At 47.9% G+C, this 22,475-nt stretch overlaps 2 protein-coding genes and 1 long non-coding RNA gene across 7 annotated transcripts in view; 1 reads left to right on the forward strand and 2 right to left on the reverse strand.

Annotated features, from left to right (window-relative positions):
- Nucleotides 1-219: 219 nt before the first annotated feature.
- KEL (Kell metallo-endopeptidase (Kell blood group)) lies at nucleotides 220-19,019 on the reverse strand. The gene is made up of 18 exons (XM_077850226.1): nucleotides 18,943-19,019; nucleotides 18,502-18,643; nucleotides 18,034-18,210; nucleotides 16,403-16,527; nucleotides 15,939-16,085; nucleotides 13,029-13,091; nucleotides 12,741-12,929; nucleotides 12,352-12,500; nucleotides 11,188-11,317; nucleotides 4,521-4,631; nucleotides 3,259-3,357; nucleotides 2,940-3,017; nucleotides 2,396-2,496; nucleotides 2,103-2,213; nucleotides 1,894-1,961; nucleotides 1,526-1,695; nucleotides 1,168-1,263; nucleotides 220-500 (listed from the first exon to the last, which is right to left on the reverse strand). Exons 1-18 carry the CDS (start codon nucleotides 18,982-18,984, stop codon nucleotides 339-341), a joined length of 2,160 nt encoding a protein of 719 aa, XP_077706352.1. The 5' UTR covers nucleotides 18,985-19,019; the 3' UTR covers nucleotides 220-338.
- The window catches only part of LOC144285016 (uncharacterized), a 293,890-nt gene continuing 290,362 nt past the window's right edge, over nucleotides 18,948-22,475 (reverse strand). For all 5 annotated transcript variants that reach the window (XR_013353385.1, XR_013353390.1, XR_013353389.1 and 2 more), the window contains 2 exons: nucleotides 21,362-21,505; nucleotides 18,948-20,847 (listed from right to left, as the gene is read on the reverse strand). The gene's annotated coding sequence lies outside the window, so the exon portion shown is untranslated. The remainder of the gene's footprint in view (nucleotides 20,848-21,361; nucleotides 21,506-22,475) is intronic.
- Nucleotides 19,186-22,412, forward strand: LOC144285020 (uncharacterized). Its single transcript, XR_013353402.1, has 4 exons — nucleotides 19,186-19,795; nucleotides 19,882-19,966; nucleotides 20,091-20,406; nucleotides 21,671-22,412. It is a non-coding gene; the product is annotated as an uncharacterized LOC144285020 (long non-coding RNA).

Consider the following 22,475-nt stretch of genomic DNA (forward strand, 5'->3'; position numbering starts at 1 on the left):
TTGGGGGCAGCTTTCTGAGACCTAACCAAAGCCCTTTTATCTCTTAACTGGTCCCTGTGACCGCCAGACCTGTGGCCCACTGACCTTTAGACCCACTAGTTCACCAGTCATCAGTCCTTTCCTCTTCCTGTGTCTCTAGAACTCTCCTGGCCTTTTCTTTTATGTTTTCTGACTTCAAGGCATTGAACATATCAGGAAAGAGTCATTCATGGACAGACCTATGCCATGTGCCAGCTTTTATTTTTGGAAGGGATGGGGAAAGGAGATTATCGCCTGATTCCATGGATGGAGCAAGGAGATGTTGTGACATCTGAAGTGAAGTCTCTATGGTAGCTAGGTTACCAGAGTTGGCAGCGGCTGGAGGGGTTCATGAGGGCACCGCGTGGACAGTGGAAATGTCTGGCAAAGGCAGGGGTGTTGCTGAGGGGCCCGTGGACTCGAAGGGTGGGAGGGCTGTGAGGATCATGAGGCTCCTGGGTGCCCGGCTCCCTACACATCGCCTGTGGAGGAAGAGAGGTACACACAGAGTAAGGAGAAGAGCAGAATCGTAGGGTAGATCAGGGTCAGTGCCTTGGCACAAGGCAGATCTGGTGTCAAGGCGGTGACTAGGGACAGCAGGCAGAGATGAGAGCAGGGGTAGGACAACACATTTGTAGGTCACTTATTCTGGCAGGAGGTGTGCAAGGAAGGGCTGGGGTTGTGCGATCGGACCATTTGTAAGTGACTGAGAGGTGGGGTTTGTTGAAAAACCTCTGTAAGGGGACCTTTGAGCATCCTGAGGAAGTGGGGGCAATGTCTGTTGAGGGAGCACATGGTACTTAGGGCACTATGTCAGGTGGGGACGACAACTGGGGCGAGGTCTCCGACAAGGAATGTGGTCTATAGACAGTCTGTTGAAGGCTCATTTGAGCTGGGTTCATCCCAGAGAGGGATTTGGCAGTGGAGTTTTATTTGAAGAGGGTGTCAAATTTGGTAGAAGAATGTATAGTAATGTGAAAAGATGGTCCCAAGTGGCATGTATGAAAAGATGACAATGGGGACTTCTGTGGCAGAGGGTTGGGACTCTTTGGGGGAAGGCGTTTCAGGGAGGAGCCATTCTTTAAGCATGATCAGTAGGGTACTTACCTGACGTGAAGCAGGCCGTGGGGAGAGGTGGTGGCTGCCTACCTGGGCGTAGCTTCGGAAGAAGAGTTGCTGAGGGCTGAGGTCCAGGTTGGGCAGGACGGTTTCCCCGCGGTGCCACAACAGCCTCTTGCTGTATGCCTGGACATGGGGGCAGGATGGCGAGGAGCCCTCAGATTCCAGACACACCACCGTTTGGAAGTCTGATGCCCCCCACGCAATACCCAAAACCTGTTCGTGTCCCTTTTGCCCAAGTTCTGCACAGACACACTGGTCTAAGCCAGGGAAAGATGTACTTGTGAGATTTATGGATATCCTAGAAAAGAGGGATCTGTGGGGGAGAAAAGATCCCCATCTGTTTGCATGAGGAATGGTAGATCCTGGCCCCTGGGATGGGAGTCACCTGCAGTGCAATGGCCAGCCCCCCAACGTCGGCAGCATTCTCCAGGAACGTCTGAGATTCATTGAAGGAGGTTCCACTGGGTAACGGAATGGCCGCATAGTGGCGTTTCAGGCACAGCAGCGCCCCCTGTAGGGCACGGGTGTCACAGGCTGGGCAGCCCCGAGGGAGTACTGTTGAAAACAGAGTCAGGTAAAGAAACAGCCAGAGTCCTGGTGTAGGGATGAGGACAAGGGGCGACCACAGGCTGCACTGTCCCCAGAAGCATTGCAAAGGATTCAGAACCTTCCCACCCGGAGCCCTCCCTTTTGCCTCCTCTTGGCCTCTTTTGGGGCCTTCCCCTGGGTTCCCAATGGCCCATTGTTACCCACAGAGCTGGTGGAAGATGTGCAACAGCTCGTGGGCCATGATGCTGCCAGCAGCTCCAAAGTTCACGGCTCTAGGGAGACAAACGTTTGTCTTACTCCCAGAGTCCTTCAACGTTTTTGACCCCAATTCTCCAACCACAAGTCCCATCCATCATAACATCTGCTCATACACTTGGGAAATCCCCTGCCCCCCCTCAGGGAATGGCCCCTACCTGGGGTAGCCAGGGTGGAAGAATGGAGGTTGGAGGAGTCCAGCTGGGAAGACTACCACATGGTCAGATATTGAATAGTAAGCATTGACCCCCCAGGGGGACACCTGCCACCTATGGGAAGAGCACATATGAATACCAGCTCCATCATTTACGGTCCCGGCCACCAGAGATATGAAGTCCCTCTCAACTACTGTCACTGTTCCTGCTTCCCCAAGCCTCCAGCTTTCTCCCCGGCTAATCTTGAACGGATGGACATCTCTGAGATGCAGTCTGTGTCTCCCTTGCTCTTATACCTGTGGTAGAGGAAAGACGGCAAGAAGCTCTGGACAATTCTGGCTCGGAGGGATCGGACACAGCTCAGGAAGGACTGCAGGTAGTTGGGTCCAAGCTGTATCTGGGAGAAGGCAGGAGGTGACTCGGACACACAGAGACAAATACAGATGCACACTGACATACCCTGCTGGGCACATCTGAACACCGACAGATAAGCCCGACATACAGGCGCCCATAGTAAAGTGGAAAGCAGCACAATGACACCACCATATGTTGGGGTAGACAGGCTTCACACGAATCAGCGCACAGATAAACACACTCAGGCAAGTCACAAGAATGCATGTGTACACACGCACACACACTCATTGTGACCTGAAAGGTTCTGTTCTTCTGCTGGTAAGACCCACAGTGTGGATATTCATCCATAAAACCCAGCCGACACCAAGGCAAGGAAGGGGTCAGTTAGAATCACCCAAGGTAAACAGATTGTCTGCCACTCAGGCTGGTCAGGGGGCTGAGAAGGAGCTGAGGACTAATGAGGAGCTGGCAAGGGCAGGGACCCACATCCTTGTATTCCTGTCTGGCCAGTGATGGCTCCAGGACCCATTCTGGGGCCCCCATCTTCACCTGCAGTTGGGTTACCTGGGGAGAGACACAAAAGGTAGAAGAAACCTAGCTACCCCAAGTCTATCAGAGGAAATCTCTCATGTTCACTGCCCTGGTCCCACCTTTTATATCCTCACCAGGGTATGTGTGTGGCATATTGGTGCTTACACTTGCCATGTGTCCTTGGGCCTCTGCACTCTCCTCCCACCAGTGTGATCTCTGGATCCAATACCCAGTTCCACCCCTGCTTACTCCTGTCTCTCACTCCGGTACTTACCCTGTTCTGGGCCTCTTTCCGGGTCTTCTCATCCATCCAGGGAATCCTTCTGAGGCGACTGAGGAGGGCATCCTTGATTGCAGTGAATAGTTCCATGGCCTGTGAAGGGGCCAGGAGAGAGGAACAGGATCAGGGTCAGCCTTGGTCTGGGGTCCTGCCTACTGGGCCGCTAGGAAGGGCCTTGACCCCAAGAAGTTACCAGAGAAGAGGAAAGATCTCTGAGAAAGAGAGTAGAAAGTAATGTTTACTAGGAGACCAGAAACCCAGAGCACAGAGATCTGCAGAGACCAAGCAAGAGGTGCCAAGCACAGAAAGGGAAGGTGGGAGCTGGTCACTCCTGAGAGTCAACAGGGGAGGCCGTTCCTTTCTGCAGGGAGATCTCAGCCTTCTGGGGGAGGGAGACACCATCCTTACCCTTGGCCAGCCAATCCACTCAAAAAGCAGAAAGAGGAAGAGGACCATCATTCCCTTCTCTGCCCTTAAGGGCTCTTGTCCTCACACTCTCTTTATCAAGGCCTGCATCTCCTCTCTCCATCTTCCTGGGCATTTCAGCTTTCCAACAAGCTGAAGTCTTCCCAGCTTCATAATGGGAAGTTATGTGTAGTTACTACTTCCCCAGCCATCTACCATCTTGTTTGTGTCCATTCTTGATAGAGGTAAATGGATGATGTTATCAGAAGCCTGAACTCAAATCCTGACTCTACTGTTTCATAGCTGTGTGACCTTGGGCAAGTTACTTAACCTCTCTACGCTTCAGTTCTCTCTTCTCTAAAATTAGGATAATACTAGGCATTAAGGTACTTCATGCAAAGTGTTCACAAGGGTATCAGCCACATGGTAGGCACTCAAAGACTACTCAGTACTCATTTACTTGCACTTTTTAAGATTATATCATTCCATTTTCATGTTGTTTCCCGCGCTGTTAAAAAAAAAGTCATAGATAAACAGGGAGTAGCCTTAGAGGCCATGGAGTGCAATTTTCTCATTTTATGGTTGGAGAAACACAAGGGCAGGAAAGTTAGGTAACTTGTCCAAATTCCCTGCATATTATGCACAACTTGTGTCCCGCAATGAAGCAATGCAAACCCTGGGGATGCAGCATGGCCTCCTTTGGCTTCTCTCTCATAGCGCTCTCTCCCTCTCTGACTGCCTGACTCCCTGACCATCCAGACCATCGAGAAGGGCACAGTTAATAGAATTAGAGAGAATGACCGAGTGGGAAGGGGTGGAGGGACATGGGCTGGGGAAGAGCCCTCACATACAGCACTTCGGGTGCTTGGGCTGAAGGCCTCACGGACAAACAAGGCAGCCAGGGTAGGCTCGAAGAAGGCTCCTGTCTCCTCCACGCACTTCATCCATCGAGGGCGGGCTGGCTACGGAGACAAAGCTGGAATGAATGGCCCCCGTCAAGAGTTATTCCTCATCCAGCTCCCCAGGCCTGTCTTGTCTAGACCTTTACCCCCAGAGGAGGCTCTCTTTCCCAGTCTTTCTGGGTTTGTCTCATCTCTACCATCCTCTTCAATGATAAACATGGAGCTATTGCTACTTGGTAATAAAAGGGGCTTACGTCCTCCAGGATTATTTTGTGAGCTTGAATTAGGCAAACCATCCTTATTTATTGACTACTGAATTTGAAAGCAAGTCATCTCAGGGGCACCCCTCTGGGGAACAGAGAGGCTCCTGGATAGGAGAGGACTACACACCAAACCTTTCACCTCAGCAGGTCTGTTGGCCACCCAGTCCCCACCTACCACATGCACCATGCTGGTAGCCCAGTAACGGCTGCCACCCTCCCATGTTTCTTTGCTTAAATGGAAATTGGAGAAGGTAATTACTCTCTTCTTTCTGCTGCCCTTCCCCATTCTCCCAAAGATTATCATGGATCATAGTAGGACTTTGTCTTACAAAAAAGAAGATGATCAGACTGAAAATGGGTTTTAGACACCATATTGTTTGGTAGGAGAAGTGGACAAAAGAAACGACTAAACATGAATTCAGAGAGCTAAAAAACTTTTGGCCAAAACAGGGAAAATAGGATGAGATGAGGGACATATTGTCAACTTCAAAGGTGGACAGATGGTTAGACAAAAACTCAGTAGGGCCTTGGCAACTGGGGTGTTCTTAGCATGGGGACAGAAAAAAATAAGCAACATAAGAGAGAGATGCTGAGTTGGTGTTTGCGGTGGGCATGGATGGCTCTGAGGGGCTGATCATGAAGTCGGCCCAGGGATGACACAAGGCCAGCTGGGAAATGCATTCAAGGTGCCAATGGTGAGAGAGCTGGCCTAGGGGATGGCCAAGCTAGGATTTTGAGAAAATAGCTAATATGCTAATTTGGGGTAAGTGGGATGAATCCTCAAGACTTCATTCCTATAGATCCTACAGATCTCCTCACAGGGAAAGTAGTTAGGCTGCCACTGTGCTTTCTGGTGCCAAGATTGGAGAGAGAGATTAAGGGGCTTCCCACAAGAGAGGAAACAGACTAGGAAGGCCAGTATTGTTGTCATTGAAGAAGACACTCCTGGGTCTGCCTGTTCGGACATTCACCATTTTGGACATTGCTCCAAACCCAGTTGCCCACATCTGTGTGTTCTTGTCCCCTCTTGTGAGGATAAGGACTCAGCCACTTTCTATAATGTATTAGTTGCAGCTCTAAAACACAAAGGCGCCAGTAAAGACGAAAGGGAACCTGGTTCTGACAGCCATGACTGGGTCAAGGGCAGGCTCCACTGGCCACTTACAATGTCTGTCTGTCCTCCACAGGCCTCCTGATGACGGGCCTGAATCTGAGGCATCCTCAGAATTGTTGGTTGGGGGGAGGTAGGGACCACCCCAGGGTAGCAGCAAACACATCAGCCTTGAGCTTGGTACTGTGATCTGCCTGCCTTTTCCACACCTCCTGATTCTTGAGTTGTTTCCTGATCTCTTTTGGTAATCTCTGCCTATTTTTCCAATAGCTTTTGCTTCCTCCATGACTGTCTCTATAGCCGGAGCCCCGGCAGGCTCTGACCTGGTTACTGGAGAGCATAGAGGCCACTTCGGACTACCCATTGCTAAACGCTTGTGAAACTCTGAGATTCTTTTGGTCATGGTTGGGCTGGGACACATCTTCCATGAGCAGGAAAATAAATTCCAGAACCTATAAATAAATGTAGGTCTTGAGGTGGGGGCTAACAGGTTATATATTCATCTACTGGGGGTTCTAAGTATCTGAACTATCTCTCGAGACATGGAATAATAGAGCATACCATATATATTACAAATAAAGAAAAAGAGGGGCATCTTGGTGGCTTAGTTAAGTGTCTGATTCTGGATTTCAATTCAGGTCATGATCTCAGGTTCATGAGATCGAACCCCACAATGGGATCTGCACTGGACATGGAGCCTGCTTAAGATTCTCTCTTCCTATCCCTCTGCTGCTGCCCGCCCTCCCCTCCCCCACCCTGTGTGCTCGCTCTCTCTCTAAAAAGAGAGTGGAGAGTGAAATATAGAGGAAAAAAATCATTGCCAAAATATAAAAGATGAAAGAAATACTTTAAACTCAAGACAATAAAACTCAGTAGGTTAATTTTAGGGAACAGTAGATAAGTTGTGGATATAACCTTAGAACCACAAATAGTAGAAATAATAGAAATCAGGAAAAAAAATTCTAGGAGTCTGGAGGGAAGCAAAAATTTTCTTGATTTGCCATAGAGGGAAGTAAATTTTAGAGATTACAGGCCAGCCAGGAATCTTTAACATTAATTTCTACACAAAATTCTAAAATGAGTCATTAAACCCATCATTCTTGAATACTTGAGAAACAGCATGTAACTACTAAGGGATTCTTGAGGGTCACTGAGGGCAAATAATGTCAAAATAATAACAATTTTCCGGGCTAAAAGCTTCACCAAACTAGAATAACCCAGACACCAAGAGTCACGAACTCAGATAGGGCCCACATGGTGGCATAAGTGAGAAGCAGCTGGCATCAGACCCAAGGGACATGGAGGGACAAGGGTCAGTGGGTAGAGAGAGCACACCCTGGCTGAGGAAAACTATCACTCAGCCCCTGTCACTTGTGACTCCTGAAGATCGCTAGCCCGGCGCTGCTTAAGCTTCACATTTATCACACAAGCACACAGAAATGTTGGAACTGTCACTATCGGCATGCCATCTCCTAACTTTTGACTATTGGTGATGAACTGAAAATTTGTCAAAAGCTTTAAGACTAAGAAAACAGGGGCTCCCTGGGTGGCTCAGCGGTTTAGCGCCTGCCTTTGGCCAAGGGCGCGATTCTGGAGACCCGGGATCGAGTCCCGCGTCGGGCTCCCTGCATGGAGCCTGCTTCTCCCTCTGCTTCTCCCTCTGCTTCTCCCTCTGCCTCTCTCTCTCTCTCTTTCTGTCTATCATAAATAAATAAATAAATAAATAAATAAATAAATAAATAAGTAAATAAATTACTATTTTTTAAAAAGACTAAGAAAACACATCTATTGGGCAGATTCATCCTCAAGGAACCACCACGATACTACCTTTGAACAGAGAATTCAGCATTTACTACATGTGGATTATTAACCTACCCCCTATATTTCGGTTACACGAGCGGTCCACAGGAGAGTGACACCTGTCTTGCCTCCCTCGCTGTGTTGCTTGGGAGACCAGGTGAAAGAACGCATTGAAAGCACTTTGCAAATCTTAATATACTCCTTTACTGTGTTGCCATTGGTTTTGTGCAGGCATTTGGTAAAACCACAAATTAAGTCCGTGTGAATGAGATGCAGAAATCTGTGTTGGAAGATAATGTCACTTGTGTGGCCTTTTAGCTGGCTGAGTCATAACGAAACATCAGTGACCAATGATTCCAAGTCCACATGAGCTTCCCTGACCATCCTACCAAAAACTGCGACACCCTACCCACCGAGCACACCATCTTTCCCTTTGCTGGTTTCTTTCTCTGTAACACTAATCACCACCGAACATATTTTATTTACTTAGTTTATTGTCTTCCTTTATCAGAATCTAAGTGTCTGAGGGCAGGGGCCTTTTTGTCTTTTGTTCGTGTGGTATTCCAAGTGCTGAGAGAAGTGTCTGGTGCGTAGTAGGTGCTCAGTAAAATCTGTTGCATAACTAAACAGATGACTTTATAGCTAGGTCTTCAATGACCTGACCTGCTGTTCTTCCTTCTTTGGGATTTTAATAATAGTCCAGATGGAAGATACTCTAAATAAAACTGCAAATGACCAACAGTGGGAAGGGAAAGGTAATAGAGCAGAGGACTGGAACAAGGCTAAAATTATCTGAACAAAGCAGGATGTTGGGCTGAATAGAAAAGGTTCACTCAACAGGTACGAATATGACATGGTGCTTTTACATCCCCAAATTCAGTTTTTCAAGTTTAATAAGAGAAAGAGACCTGTTTTAACACCCATTTCATTGACTGTATATTCAAAACTATTCAACAAAATATGGCCAGATAATGAGACCTAGTTTTTCTGGATTAGGAGACTCTAAATTAAAATTCATTCCAAAGAATATGGTTAGAAATCTGCAATTAATGACCATTGGGCAATACCACAAATTTCGGTCACATCAAGGCTGGTGCCTCGGGGTATCTGAGTCTCCTCTCTTTCTCACAGCACACATCCATCAGAGTGCCTGTTACTTCCCTTCAAAATACACTCTTTTGAAACATAAAATGATCAGTGTTTCTGTAGGCCTCCATATCATACTGAGAAAGCCCAAATCCCACTGTCTATGGCCTACTGGGCCTTGGGGGCCCCCTCCAATCCTCTCTGATTTCCTCCCTTCAGCCTCTCTGTGTCATCTTCCACATATGCCTCATCATCTCTTCTCAGCCAGAGCTACTGTGGGGGACCCCCATCTGGCCCCCAAAGTTTAGCCAGCCTGCTCTGTGCCTTGTCCCAATGAAATGATGTCCCTTTCTTTGCCAGAAAACCCCTTCAACTCTAGACAACTGCCCCCGAGATCCCACTGCCATTCAAACCCTCCCTCATACCTCCCTCTTGGGAATTCTGAGTGTTTGTTGTGTGAGCCAGAGTCCTTCTGGAACGCAGCTACACCCATTCATTGACTCCATGTGCAGCTGCTTTTGTGCTACAAGGACAGAGCTGGGCAGTTGCAACACAGACTGTATAGGCCACAAAACCAAAAGTATTTACTATCTTGACCTTTGTAGAAAGAATTTTCCAACCCATTTTCTGTTTTCCTACCCACTTATTTCTCAAATCCTGAGTAGTATATAATTTAAAACAGCCTCATGAGTCAGCTCTGTTTTGGAGTCTGTTTCTTCACTTAATGAGCTGTGTGGTCTGGGAAAAGTTACTTGCCCTTTCTGAGGACCTCGGAGTGTTTCTGGAAGGTTAAATAAAAGCATCCAGTTTTTTTACTGCTAAGTATTCCAAGCAGTGCCTGACGTACAATAACATTCACTATTCATTAGTTATTATTCTTTTTGTTTGTTGGTAGAACCTGACTCATCTTTCAAGCCCAAGGACAACTATAATCCTAATGGCTATATGAGGATGGACGTAATGGATATAAAGGATGTATATAAGTATATAAAGGATGGCAACTTTAGCAATTTGTAAGTCTTCTAGGTTCTTTAAAGTGTGATTTCAATATTGGCACACTTACATCCTTCGAGAAGTGCCATCAGACCATGGTTCTGGGATTGACAGGAAGCAGTTTGTTGCCAAGGATTTTGTAGCAATGCCAACTAAGAGGAGGTGGAGCTCTGTCTGCTTCATCTGTGTCAAGAGAAAGGCTGGGAAGAAGCTTCTTGGGGACTTCCCACCTGAGTGAAAGTCCCAAAAAGGAGTGTTTTTGTTGTCGTTTGTTTATTTGTTTGTTTCTTACCACAATGATTAAGCCTGGAGCCAGACTATCAGAGTTCAAATCCTAGCTCTTACCAACTTACTAGCTATAATACCTTGAGCAAGTTATATAGCCTTTGTGCCTCAATTTCCCCATGATAAAACAACAAGATGATGTGCCTACCTCATGAAATCCGTCCAAGGATTAAATCAACTCATATATAGCTAAAGAGGTTTAGAAAAATATCTTACTCTCAGTACTCTATAACTACTTCCCAGTCCCTGTCCATACATTTCCCCTCTCTAATTCCACAGAGATTTCAGGTTGCCAAAGCAGTGAGTTTCTCCAAGACACAGAAACGGTCCAGAAATTACTAAGAAAAAAAGAAAACCAGTGATTTTCAAGACTACCCTGAGGCCTTTACTGAGGTTGAAGCATATCCAATATTCTAGATACTTTCACTTGTATTTGGATGTGTCTGACCTAGGGTTTCAAAGGTCTTGGTAAAGGAGTTTCTCTACATCTTATGTGACATAGTAGACTTTGGTTAGTCTATAGTCTATACAGTCTAGTCTATACAGCTGCTACCTCAGATAAATCAAGATCTGGACCATGAAGCCCATGCTGTGGCCCAACAGATCACACTGGATGTCAGAGATGAACTCTTTGTGAAACACATTTGAACGTCAAACACTGGAATCATCTATACAGAGGAAAGACCACTGCTTGCTACTCATGTCTTGCATCCCAGTGAATCCTAAGCCTTAGGTCCACATCCTTAAATCACAGAGCTCTGTATAACTAGGCAAATAGTTTAAAGGTCATGACAAAGGAAAAGCAATTGCTGGTAATTTTAGTCTTATATTTATACCCTAATACTCAGCAAAAGGCCATAAAAATAGGCAGATGTGTGCCTAAATGTCTGGTACCTGGCATCTCAGTCCTCAATGTACGTACCATATGCCCAACCTGTCTGCTTCTATGGGAAACCCAGACATTGAAGGGCACTGCCTTTATGCCTTCTCCCTGAGAGAGATACACCAACATTTATCCCTCAAAATGGCAAATTCTCTGTTAGCCCCCAATCTGGGAAAATTCATCTCCTCTACTCACCATGGCTGGTCGTTCCGTCAGCTCCCCCAGTTTCTGGATCAGCGATCTGTGTGCTTCCTGGAATTTACTATCTAGGGCTGGAGAAAGGGTCCTTACCAGGCCCAAGATCATGTGGCTCTGCAAAAAGTCTCTGTGGAGGGAAAGAGATGGACACATATACCCAGGGCTCTGGGGATGCCTTAAGAACAGCCTCCCTTTGTGTAGTCACCTCGATACTCCGAGGGGAGGGCCCTTCTCTTCTGTATCTATAGAAAATAAGAGCTTGACCTTGGAATAGGTCAAAAAGAGCTTTTCTTGGTGTGAGCTGGAAAGTACTAGTAGAAGGAACTAGATACAGAGGTGACTTCTCAAGTTTCAGGGAGTTAAGGGTGTGGGCTAGAGGAAGACTGGACTTAAAGAATTTAACCAACAGATTCATCTATTTCTACGAGCAAGATATCTCAGTTCAACTTATGCCTATTCTGTAGCCTTACATAAACCTGCTCACATCCACAAGAATGGCTCTTGGCTTCTTTCACAAAGAATTTCTAGATGTTGCTGCCACTGAGTTACTATGAAGAAGGGCCTTGAGACCAAGGCCCTGGGAAGAAGCTACTGTCTTTAGATAGTGGCAGCACAGGCACTGGGGATGACAGCCCAACACAGAGCCTCACTGACAAGGGCCTCAGAATCCTCCCACAGCTGAGGAATGGCCTCTCCCCTAGCTCTTCCCGCAGAGAACTCCCAGCTTTCACTTCGTCCTTCCACTGGCCTCATGTGCCTCCACCTCCTGCCCACACCTTCCAGCTGCTGACAAGACACAAAGGCCTTCACTGTCCCTAGTGACTGGCCTTCTAGCATCTCCTATAGCTTTGAGGCTCTTCATGGGCTGAGTTCTACTCCCAGCAAACACTGTATCTTGCTGGGCACCTATATTCCTCGTTTCATGTGTATCTTCCCTTCCCTGTGCCTCCCAAGCCTCTCATATTTCCTGTTCCCTCCATTCCCTTTTGAACCATGCACCCCAGCCCTTCTCTGCCCTTGTGTGTCTGAGGATCCCCTCCATCTTCCTGGGACGACCTTACCAACATGCATTTTTTCATAATCTCCTTTGTCCCTGAGGCCTCCAGGTCCTGAGACCCTTTCCATTGCCCTCATACTTCCCCAATCCCACCTGAGGCGAACCTGTGTTTTGACAGCTGCTCCTCCACCAGTTGAGACATGTTTTTCAAATACTCTAGGTCATGGACCATGAGGAGCTGGGAGGGGCTCAGGGACATTGGCGTGAATGTCGCTTGCAAGCAGGACAACCAGTCGATGGCAGGGGCCATTTCCTTAGAGGAGGGACACAAAGGCTGAGGGGGATAGGATTGAGGAAAGGAGGCAGAAGAAGGGGTTTCCCCCTTCCTCAGGGTTTGACAAGGAATGGGGAAGTGGATGGTTAGGGGAAGGGATAGAGCCAGGAATGTTAGGGATGGAAAGGAATTAGGGATGAGGAGAAAGGAAATCAGATCAAGAAAGTTTGGGAGAGAAGCCCTCATGCCCATCCTCCTCCAGTCCCTGGTTCAAAGCACCTGCAGTTGATCAATAGTGACCATGTGGAAGAGCTTTCCCTGTGCCCTTCGCTGCTCCAGAGGCTTCACAAAATGAAACAGCTGCGAGGTAATGGAGATGGACAGGAAGGCATGTTCTTGCACCTTGGTTGGGTCTCCTCCCAGCAAGGTTCCCAGCTGGTACAGATAAGCCAGGTATTCCCGAACAATCTGGGGGAGGGGCAACTTCAGTCACAGCCACCAGAGGCCCCTGCCTTTCTCTGAGCATCAGAGATCAGGACCTGACCTTTGTCCACAGAGCCATCTTACCTGAGCATAGATCTTCTGTTCCTGCTCTTGCTTGAGGGGAACATCAAACTCTGGCTGGTCTATCTGGACACAAGAGATACTGGAGAGAAGTGGGGAGCATGGAGGAAGGAGAGGACAGGTGTGGGGAGAAGGGGAATGTACCACAAAAGATGGCCTCAAAGAGAAGGAGCAGGAAGGACAAAGAAAGGAAGGGATTGGGGCCAGGGGGCAGGGGGAAAAAGAGTCTAGATATGGAAATATGAAGACATGGTAGGTATGTCAACCAGTTTGGGGTGCTCAGCAAGAGAGGAGTGTACTAATCCATGTCCTGAAGGGAGCCATCCCCTGTGCTAAGGCCAGGTCTAGAGTTAAGGGAATGAGAAACTATCTCAGGTGCAAGATAAATATTCTAATTGGTATTTTAAGAATAAAAATCAATGCTAAAATCCACACTGACTAAAATAACAAACTTTGTACATCCTGGATTTTTTTCTGAAAATCAAAAGCATATTTTGTATCCATTTTTGAAGAAAAATTAAAGATTTTTTTTTAAAGTCTACAGTAAAATTTTGGCCCGTTTTCGGGACAAAGGTCTCTTTTCCAAAAAACCCACAATGAACAAAAATTTGATATTTTGTTTATCATGAATTTTTGCATTGGCTTTAATTTTTTAAAAATATTATTAGAATATTTATTTAGATTACTATTTTTGATATTCTCTTTGATTTTGCACACAGGTAAGTGAGCCACTTACCTCACCTGCCCCACCTTAGTCCTGACATGTCCTTATTCTGTCCTGAAGATCTTTGCTCCCACACTTTGCCTTTTTCTGCGCTGACTTCAATATTCCATTCCCACCTTGAGCTGTATACTTCCCCCTACCTTGAAAAATCTTTCGCTTGGCTCCTTAGAAATGTGGATTCTATGTCCACATTTTGAAGAACACCTGTGTGCCTGCTTCAACTTTGTTGCCTTCATCTTAAACTCTGTATAATCTATTTCCAAAACCATTTTGATACTCCCTTCTAGAAGCTTCCTAATGGTGTCTTCCCATTCCTTACTCTCTGAGCTCAGAAATCTCTGGAATCCATGACAACCCTCCCCTTCCTAAGATGCTTCTCCCTTGTCCACTGTGTCTCAACCATGCTAGTCTGATGCCCCTTCCCTGCCCCCAGGCCCCTGTGGAGGTACTCCCTTTGCAGTCCATTTTGTCCACCTATTTTCCCCCTCAGAGTCCATCCAGTATCCAGTTGATGGTGACCACCCTCCTCCAATTCACAGCACATCAAGACTGTGGGGTCATTTCCCAACTTCTCCATTTGCTGCATTCAATCAGCCAGCAAGTCCTCTAGAATCACCATGGACCATCACCACAAGGATAAAGTTGCCTAAATCTTCATGCCTGGCTTTCCTTTTCAATTTCTACCACAATCATCTTAGTTCAGAACCTCCAAAATGCTCATCTAGACTCTTCAACACCTCCAGACTGACCTCCAAAATTGCTGCCTCTGCTAAGGGCAGTGCATAGCCATCATATTTGAAGGGACCTAATAGTTCTTTTTTTTCTATTGAGTCCAGGTGATCACCTCCATCTGTCTTCTTAGGCCAGGAATAATCAGGCCCAACCTGACCTCTTCAGCCTTGCTCCTATCTATCTCCCACTGCACCTCACCCCTCCCCCAAATCCTCTGTTCAACAAACCAGACTTCTCACTGACCCCACAGAGGAGTCACACCGTTCCAACCTCTTGCCTTAGCTCAGGACTTTCCCAAAGCCCTCCCCATGCCCTTAGCTTCACCTTCAGCTGTATGATTCAACCATGTTTCAAGGCTCAGCTCAAATTCTCCCTTCTCTGAACCATTTCTTAACCATTTCAGATCTTTAACTACTCCCTAAAGGCCACACCAGTTAAGCTCCTGAGCATACTCTTTAGAACTGAATTTTAGAATGCCTCATACTGCTTAACAACAGCTTTTCTGGTATATTCAACCTCGTATAATTTTGTGGAAGTTTTGAGAGCAGGGGCCAAGTAGATGGCACTGCATTGCCTACTACAATACCGATCTCCTTCAAAATTTTATTTATTTACTTGTTCAGCAAACACCTGCTGTGGGCCTCAAGATGCCTGGCCCTGTACTAGGTCCTGAGCAAGAGGTGAATAAGGTGTGGTCCTGTTCTTTAGGTCTTTAACATGGTGTTTAATGATGAGAACTTGGAAAGTGGGAGGACAGAAGGATATACCTAACTCATAGCTATGATGTCAGTGATGCTTTCCTGGAAGAGATAATAATACAACCCTAAATTTGAAAAATATGTAAGCGTTTTCCAGGCTGAGTTTGGGAGGTTGGGGTGTCACAGGCAAAGGGAGTAATATATGCAAAGAATTGAGAGATATTCTTGAAGCTGTAAGTCAGGGAGTGTGGCTTGAGGTTTAAAGGGGACAAGGAATGGGACAGAAGATAAGGTTGGAAAAGTGTGTAAGGGTCAGATCACAAAAGGACTTGCAAGGCTTTGCTAAGGATTAAGAACTAGATCACGATGACCTGGTGAGGCATTGGAGGCATTTAAACAGAGACAATAGCATAATTAGCTCTTGGTTTAGAAAGGTCCCTCTAGCAAAAATGAAGAGTAGATAAGAGGAGAGCAATACTGGAGATAAGGGGGCTAATTAAGAGGGTATAGGGGTAATCCAGATAAGCAGTATGGAAGATAGGAACTACTTCTATCTTCTCTGGACTGGCTCTACTGCTCCTTTCCCTAATTTCGCCTAGTGCCCCTGAATACCGCATCAGTTTTCCCTCAAGATAGGAATCTTTCCTACATTGCACATTTGTCCTCTCTCACCAGCCCACAACCTTCCACTAGAAGATGCTAGGCTAGAATTCAAAGCAGACCCAGGTCTTACTGCATTTTTGCCAGTGCATCCCTCACCTGGATGATTGGCGTGTACGGAGGGGTGGGACGAGGTTGCAGATAGGCTCTGAAGAATGGAAAATAACCATACTGACTCATCAGAAGGCTCAGAGTTCGGTTAAAGTCTAAGGAAGTCCAATTACCGGAGATTCGCCAGCCTCCAAGCTGGGAAGCAGAGAGACAGGGCTCAGCACAGGAGGATGGCCTGGGAGACCTGTCCCCCCCTTCCTCAGACAGCTGCTACTTCCTGACCTCTACTCTGAGTGCTTGGAGCCCTCGAGGCTCCACCTCTGTCCTTTCTCTACCATACCCAGGGTTCTCATGCTTCCAAAGGGTGCTGCCATTTCCATCTCCCTCCTGGAACTTGGAGATCCCTAGGAAAGAGATACCCCCTCCCTTTCTAGAAAAAAAGGAGGGCAGCCCTGAGCATACATTGGCCCTTTGTGTTGTGTATCTAGAAACGTTAGTGGCCAGGGTCTCACCTCCTCAATGACGTGTTTCAGGGGGGCAGCCCCAGCAGCTTCGATGGCACCCGTGTCCATGCAGGATTTGTAGAACTGGAAGGCTTTCTCTTCCCCAGAGCCCAGGTGCCAAGAATCTGGGGTTTCTAGAAAGGAAGCATGAAAGAATTAGAGGAGAATAGAGCTGAGGAGGGAGGTGGGACAAGGAAGACTCCCTGGGAAATGGAAAGAAGGGGAGGAACACAGGGATGCAGGGGTGGGGAAGACAGGAGGGCTGGATCAGCTTGATGGGAGAACAAGTGCAGGGAGAGGGAGTGTGGGAAAGATTGAGAAAAATAAAGGAGACATGAAAGAGAATCAGGGAGGAAAAGACACGGGAGAGAAGGGAGATGGGAACATCTAGGAGCACCTGTGGGTACAGGAGAAAGGGTGCAATGGAAGGTAGAGGGAAGGTGAGTGAAGAGATTAGAAACATTTGGGAAACCGGAGGACTTTGAGGGACTGGAGGGAGGAAAACTCATCCAGAAAGGCTTAGCAAGGAGAAGAAACAGGGTCCAGACCCTCGCTTGAGACCCCAGGAAATGCACGCACGTGCGCGCACACACACACACACACACAGGGCAATAACCTAAAGGCATATGATTTGGAATCAGTCCCCCTGTAATACCTTCCACCTGTCCCTTAGCCCCCGAAACCCTTCACTCTCTCATGGGGAACAGCATTCATTCTCAGCATACATTTTCTTTCTATCCCTGGGCCTTGACTGGAAGCATTGCCCTCTACCAAGGGAATGCCTGCCTCTACTCTTTCTTCATAAAAAGGAGGACGGGGGGGGGGGGGGCGGAGGTGTGTGGGGGAATACATTAATTTGTCCCAAATTCCAGTGGATAAGGCCATGCACTCCCTGGGTTCCCTTATGCTGGAAATACATGCCGGTAGTACCCCCGTCTCATTCCCCATCTTCACCACCATCCTCCAACTTCCTGGGACCCACTTCCAACCTCCCAGATGGTGGCAGCTCCTTCCTCAGATTTTTCCTCTCAGTTCTTTTGTCTTCTCCACACATAGCCACCCTGTACAGGCCTCTTCTGTACCCCAGGGCTTCAGGTGGGCCCTCTCCTCTTCCATCACACCCTCTGTGCCTGTCTGGATCTATTCCCTAGCACACAGCCAGATAACCCCTGTCTCCCCAACTTCTCACCCCACTGGCCACATCGCCCCAGCCAACCAGCCTGAAGTATCCCATTTCTTCCAGTGGAGCTTGCACACCAAGATCCAAGGTTTCCATGGAGAACAGAAGATAATGCTGTGAGTTGTGAAGTGTCCAGAGGGAGAGGGTGACACTGACAGGGGCTCTGGGAGACAAGCAGGGTGGGGGGCTGGCGGCTGAGAGTAATGGACACATGAACTTACATGCAGCAGGTGTGAGGGGACACAGTGGGAGCGATAACAAAGAGGGAGAGCTTGAAGAGAACGCAGTAGTCATGGGTAAGTAGGCAAGGAGAGGTGATGAGAGGGACCAGAAGAGGGGAGGTACTGAGGTGCAAGCCATAGTGACAAGAGAAGCAAACCAGGGGTCTCACAACCACACAGGTTTGGGACAGCAAGACGGTTCTAGGCTCAGGGTCACCCACTTGCCCAGAATGCCTCACCCAGTATTTTCCGAAGTCGATCCGTGTTCTCCTTTGCAAGGGCCTGGAAAGAATAATCGGTCCCTTTGGCCTTTCCACAGGCAAAGCTGAAGAAATCGGTGCAGGGGGCCACACTGGTGTTCCCAGAGGCCAAGTAACGAGCCAGGAGGTCCCAACATGCTGGCGTCCTACAGGGGCCTGTGGGGAAAAGCTCAGAACTGGGAGAGGGAGAGAGGGAGAGAGGGAGAGAGAAAGGGACAGGGCTCCCCCAAGGGGCTCGGCAAAGGACTGCCTGGTGAGGAAAAGGCAGAGGGACCCTATGAGAAGGACAGGACTTAACACTGCCCGGGATCAGGATTGGAAGAAGTCCAGAGTGGGGAAGGAAAGAGAGGGTCAGACAGGACCAGGGGTGAGTACGTCAGGGAACATGAAGCCTCCGGCTGAGGAGGAAGGGCTGACTAGGTTGGAGGATTCCAGGATCTTGCTTACTAGGGCCACAGCTCCGGAAAACGTAGACCAAAAGCACAGAGAAGCCAAGGAGCACACTGAAAAGCAGGCCAGCGATCAGCACCCCCCTGACTGTGGACCACCGTCCGCCAGGTTCAGTGGGCAGCCTTCCTTCTGGGGATCTCTGTGCAGGGAACCAGGAAGTGAAACCACAAGAGGGAGGGGATTGGGACAGAGGGGTGAGGAAGAGAAAGGGAGAGGAGAGAGAAGGAAGAAGTTAGTGCCAGGGGCCCTTTGTAGAGAGAAAATTCCCCTTCTCCCTAAACCCAGCCCTATTCGGACCACCCGGAGGGATGTGCAAACAAGAAAGCCACCTGTTCTGGGTAAGGACCAAGCAGACTATGAGGGGTGAGAGTTTGTGGGATGCTAGGGCTGGAAGGGATGTCATACATCGGCCCCACAAGGGTCAAGGACGGCACTTACCTCCTGGTTCCAGGGAGGTCCCATTCCACTTGGCTGGCTCATTCCCCCAGCCTGGGTTCTTCCCCACTCTGGTCTCCACCCTCCTGAACTGAGGAGGAGGGAGGGGAGAGAAGCTGGTTCAGGAAGGGGGTGCATTAAAGAGAGTTATATCAGGTCGTTTTGACGCTTCCCGTCACACAGGCGCTATCATCCAGGGCAGTGTTCCCAGAAGGGCTTCAGAAGGGGCCCCTCCCCTGGATGCACCCCTACTTTCCTCCCTCTCCAGATACCTTCCTCTTCTCTCCCATTTCTTCTCTCCAACCCTCAGATTCCCTCCTCTCTAGTGGGGGGCAGGGCCCTTGCGCAAGGGACCATTCCTCCCCTCCCCCACCCTAGGCATCTGACCCCAGAAGGGAAGGGTTTTCTCCAGGGGACTTGCCAGGGGACTTGCCAGGGGACTTGCCGTCTCTCACTTCCCTCTGGCTCCCTGAAGCCTTGCTGATTCCACCCTAAGTGCTGAGTCTGGAAACAGGGGTTCAGGAAATGGCCTCCCTCCTACCCCCACCCCAGTTCATTTGTCCTGGAGAAGGGGCACTTCTGCCATTTGACCCTCCTGTCCCCATACCCATGCTATTGGCCTCTGGGTGGAGTCTGTTTATCAGTGCAGAGACACTCAGGCCTCTCCTCCTCCTTTATCTCAGCTTCTCAGGGGAGGCAAAGGGAGGGAGTCTTCACTCCCCAAGCCATCTTGCCCTTGGGTGGCTCCTCTTGTCCTGCTCTGTGCCCTTGCTCATGGAGTTTCTTTATTTCTGGAATATTCTTTCTTCACTCCTTTCTCCTATGATTGAAATCTCCCGGATCCTTCAATTTGCAGGTAAATGCCACCTTAGCCAAGAGCTCTCACAGCTCCTGGGAATGCTTGATGGCTCTCAGAGTATGTCATAACTTCACTGTCTGCAGGCAGAGGACTGCACAGCCAGGAGACCCTCATCTGCTAAATTATTAGTCCTGTGACAATAAACAAGCCACTTAAATTCTCAAGCAGGTAAGAAAGCTTTATCCTCTAGAAAATGAGTCTAATATTTGCCTTGCCCACTTCACGGGGTCTTGTACCTTCTACAAAAGAAGGAGGCATTACTGACTCTTTCATTCTGTGTTCTCTTCCACAGGTGGCTTGAGTCTTCATCTCCCTAGTGATTGCAAATCTTTAGTGGCAGGGATGGTGTCCCTTTTTCCTTCGTATCTTCCCACGATGCTTTATAAATATGTGTAGGAATGAACTGCATTCCAAGCCAGAAACTGTCTTTCCCACATCCTACTGAGATCTCACTGTGGTCACAGTGAGCATATTTCTGAGAGAAGGTATTTCACTTCTGTCCCTTGTTTTCCCATCCCAGGCAAAATAGGATAGTCCTTCTCATGGTACCTCAGCAGTATTTCCTGCCTACATCAGCACTGGGCGATGGTGTGTGTGTTGGGATGGAGGTAAGCACCCCCCACCCCCGGCCATGGTTAGTGAAGTGGAACACAGCTAACATGCCTATGGAGGCCATATTATGGAGTATCATGAAAGTCATGAAGAAAAGTCAGGACTTTGGGCATTACAAAAGGAGAGATTCAAGTCTTCTGAGGAAGAATTTAACATGATGAAAATTGCAGCTGTGGAAAGCTGGTATGGTACTGGGGATCTGGACTGATTAAGATGAGAGATGAGAGATACATTGGTATACTTGGGTGGTACAGGAATTAGGAAGTGACGGCTTGGCCCTGGGCGACCGTGCAGGGGATGTAAATACATGGACAGAAAAACTTTATGGGAGGAAATAAAGTCACAGAAGCTGATGGAGTTGGGGAGGAGGGAGCTAGTGTAACAGACACAGATGGCCATCATAGCTTGTTTCTGGATGACCAGGAGAATGGTGATGCCTGTGGTAGAAAGGGGGATCATGGTTAAGGGCTGCTATAGGAATCACCTTGAGACTGAAATGATGATTCGGGATTTTAGAAGTTTTCTGTCTGTTTGGATATAAATCAATTGTACCTTCTCTTTTATCTCCCCTTTCCCAGATGATCAACCTTGTACTTCTAGCTCCCTCGCACCTATTCCCCTCCATGTTTCTTTCCTCTGGGCTGATGCTTCTCTAGGAAAATGGTAGGAGGGATGATTCAGATTAGGTGAGAGCTGTTACATGAGCTCTGTGAACAGCCACTGTGGCCTGGGCTTCGTGTCTCTCTCTCTCTCCTAGAGAGGCTGAGCCAACCATGGAGATACAGCAACACGGTTGCCAGTCTGCCCCTCCCCACCCTGGTGCCTCCTGGAGGCAAAGTTGCTTCTGTTCTGGGACCTGTCTCGGGAATATAACCCCCTTATCTCCCACGTCCTACTGTGCAGTCAGTCATCACCAGCACTGCCACCACCAGGTCCCAGCACCCCACACACCTCCAGTAGAGCCGTCACAATTGGCTGTAGGCATCTAGAGAGACTGGCAAGCAACCACAGGAGCAGGCACGTCTTCATCTTGGCAGATACTGCTTCCTGGTTGCTTTTAGCGTTCTGTGCAGTCTATTTGAATTCCAGGATCTTCTGTTTGATACCATAATAATATCAAATAATAATAATTACAATAGTATTTACTTTTTGCTGAGCACTGCTTATATGACAGGGACTCCAATAAATGCTTTGCTCATGCATATATTTTCCATTCAGTCTTCTATGAGAGAGATGAGAGCTATTTTCCTCATTCTACAGATGAGAAGACTGAGATACATGGAAGTACAGTACACTTGCTCCAAGTTATAAAATCAACAATCATCAAAGCCTAGACTGAAGCAAACTCTGAACTATTGAGACCCTCAGTCATTAAGTTTCTATTTTTGGAGGCTCTTCTTCATCAGAATCTTCTTCTGTCTAAACTCTTTCACCTATTCTTCATGGCTTGACCTTGTTATGACTGCCTTGGAGACTATTATTCTCCAGACTCTCAAACATTCGTTTCACCTTTTGAAGATCATGTCTTTCAGGAAACAACAAATGTTGGGGAGGATGTGGAGAAAAGGGAACCCTCTTGCACACTTCATGGTAATGCAAGCTGATATAGACACTCTGGAAAACAGTATGGAGGTTCCTCAAGAAGTTAAAAATAGAGCTACTCTACAACCCTGCTAACTGCACCACTAGGTATTTACTCCAAAGATACAAATGTAGAGATCTGCAGGGGCAGCTGCACCCCAATGTTCATAACAGCAGTGTGCACAATAGCCAAACTGTAGAAAGAGTCAAGATGTCCATCAACAGATGAATGGATAAAGAAGATGCTGCGTGGGGAACCCTGGGTGGCACAGCGGTTTAGCGCCTGCCTTTGGCCCAGGGCGCGATCCTGGAGACCCGGGATCGAGTCCCACATCGGGCTCCCGGTGCATGGAGCCTGCTTCTCCCTCTGCCTATGTCTCTGCCTCTCTCTCTCTGTGACTATCATAAGTAAATAAAAATTAAAAAAAAAAAAAGAAGATGCTGTGTGTGTGTGTGTGTGTGTGTGTGTGTACACATAATGGAA

This window comes from Canis aureus, chromosome 15 (genome assembly GCF_053574225.1).
Source record: "Canis aureus isolate CA01 chromosome 15, VMU_Caureus_v.1.0, whole genome shotgun sequence".
NCBI classification, from domain to species: domain Eukaryota; kingdom Metazoa; phylum Chordata; class Mammalia; order Carnivora; family Canidae; genus Canis; species Canis aureus.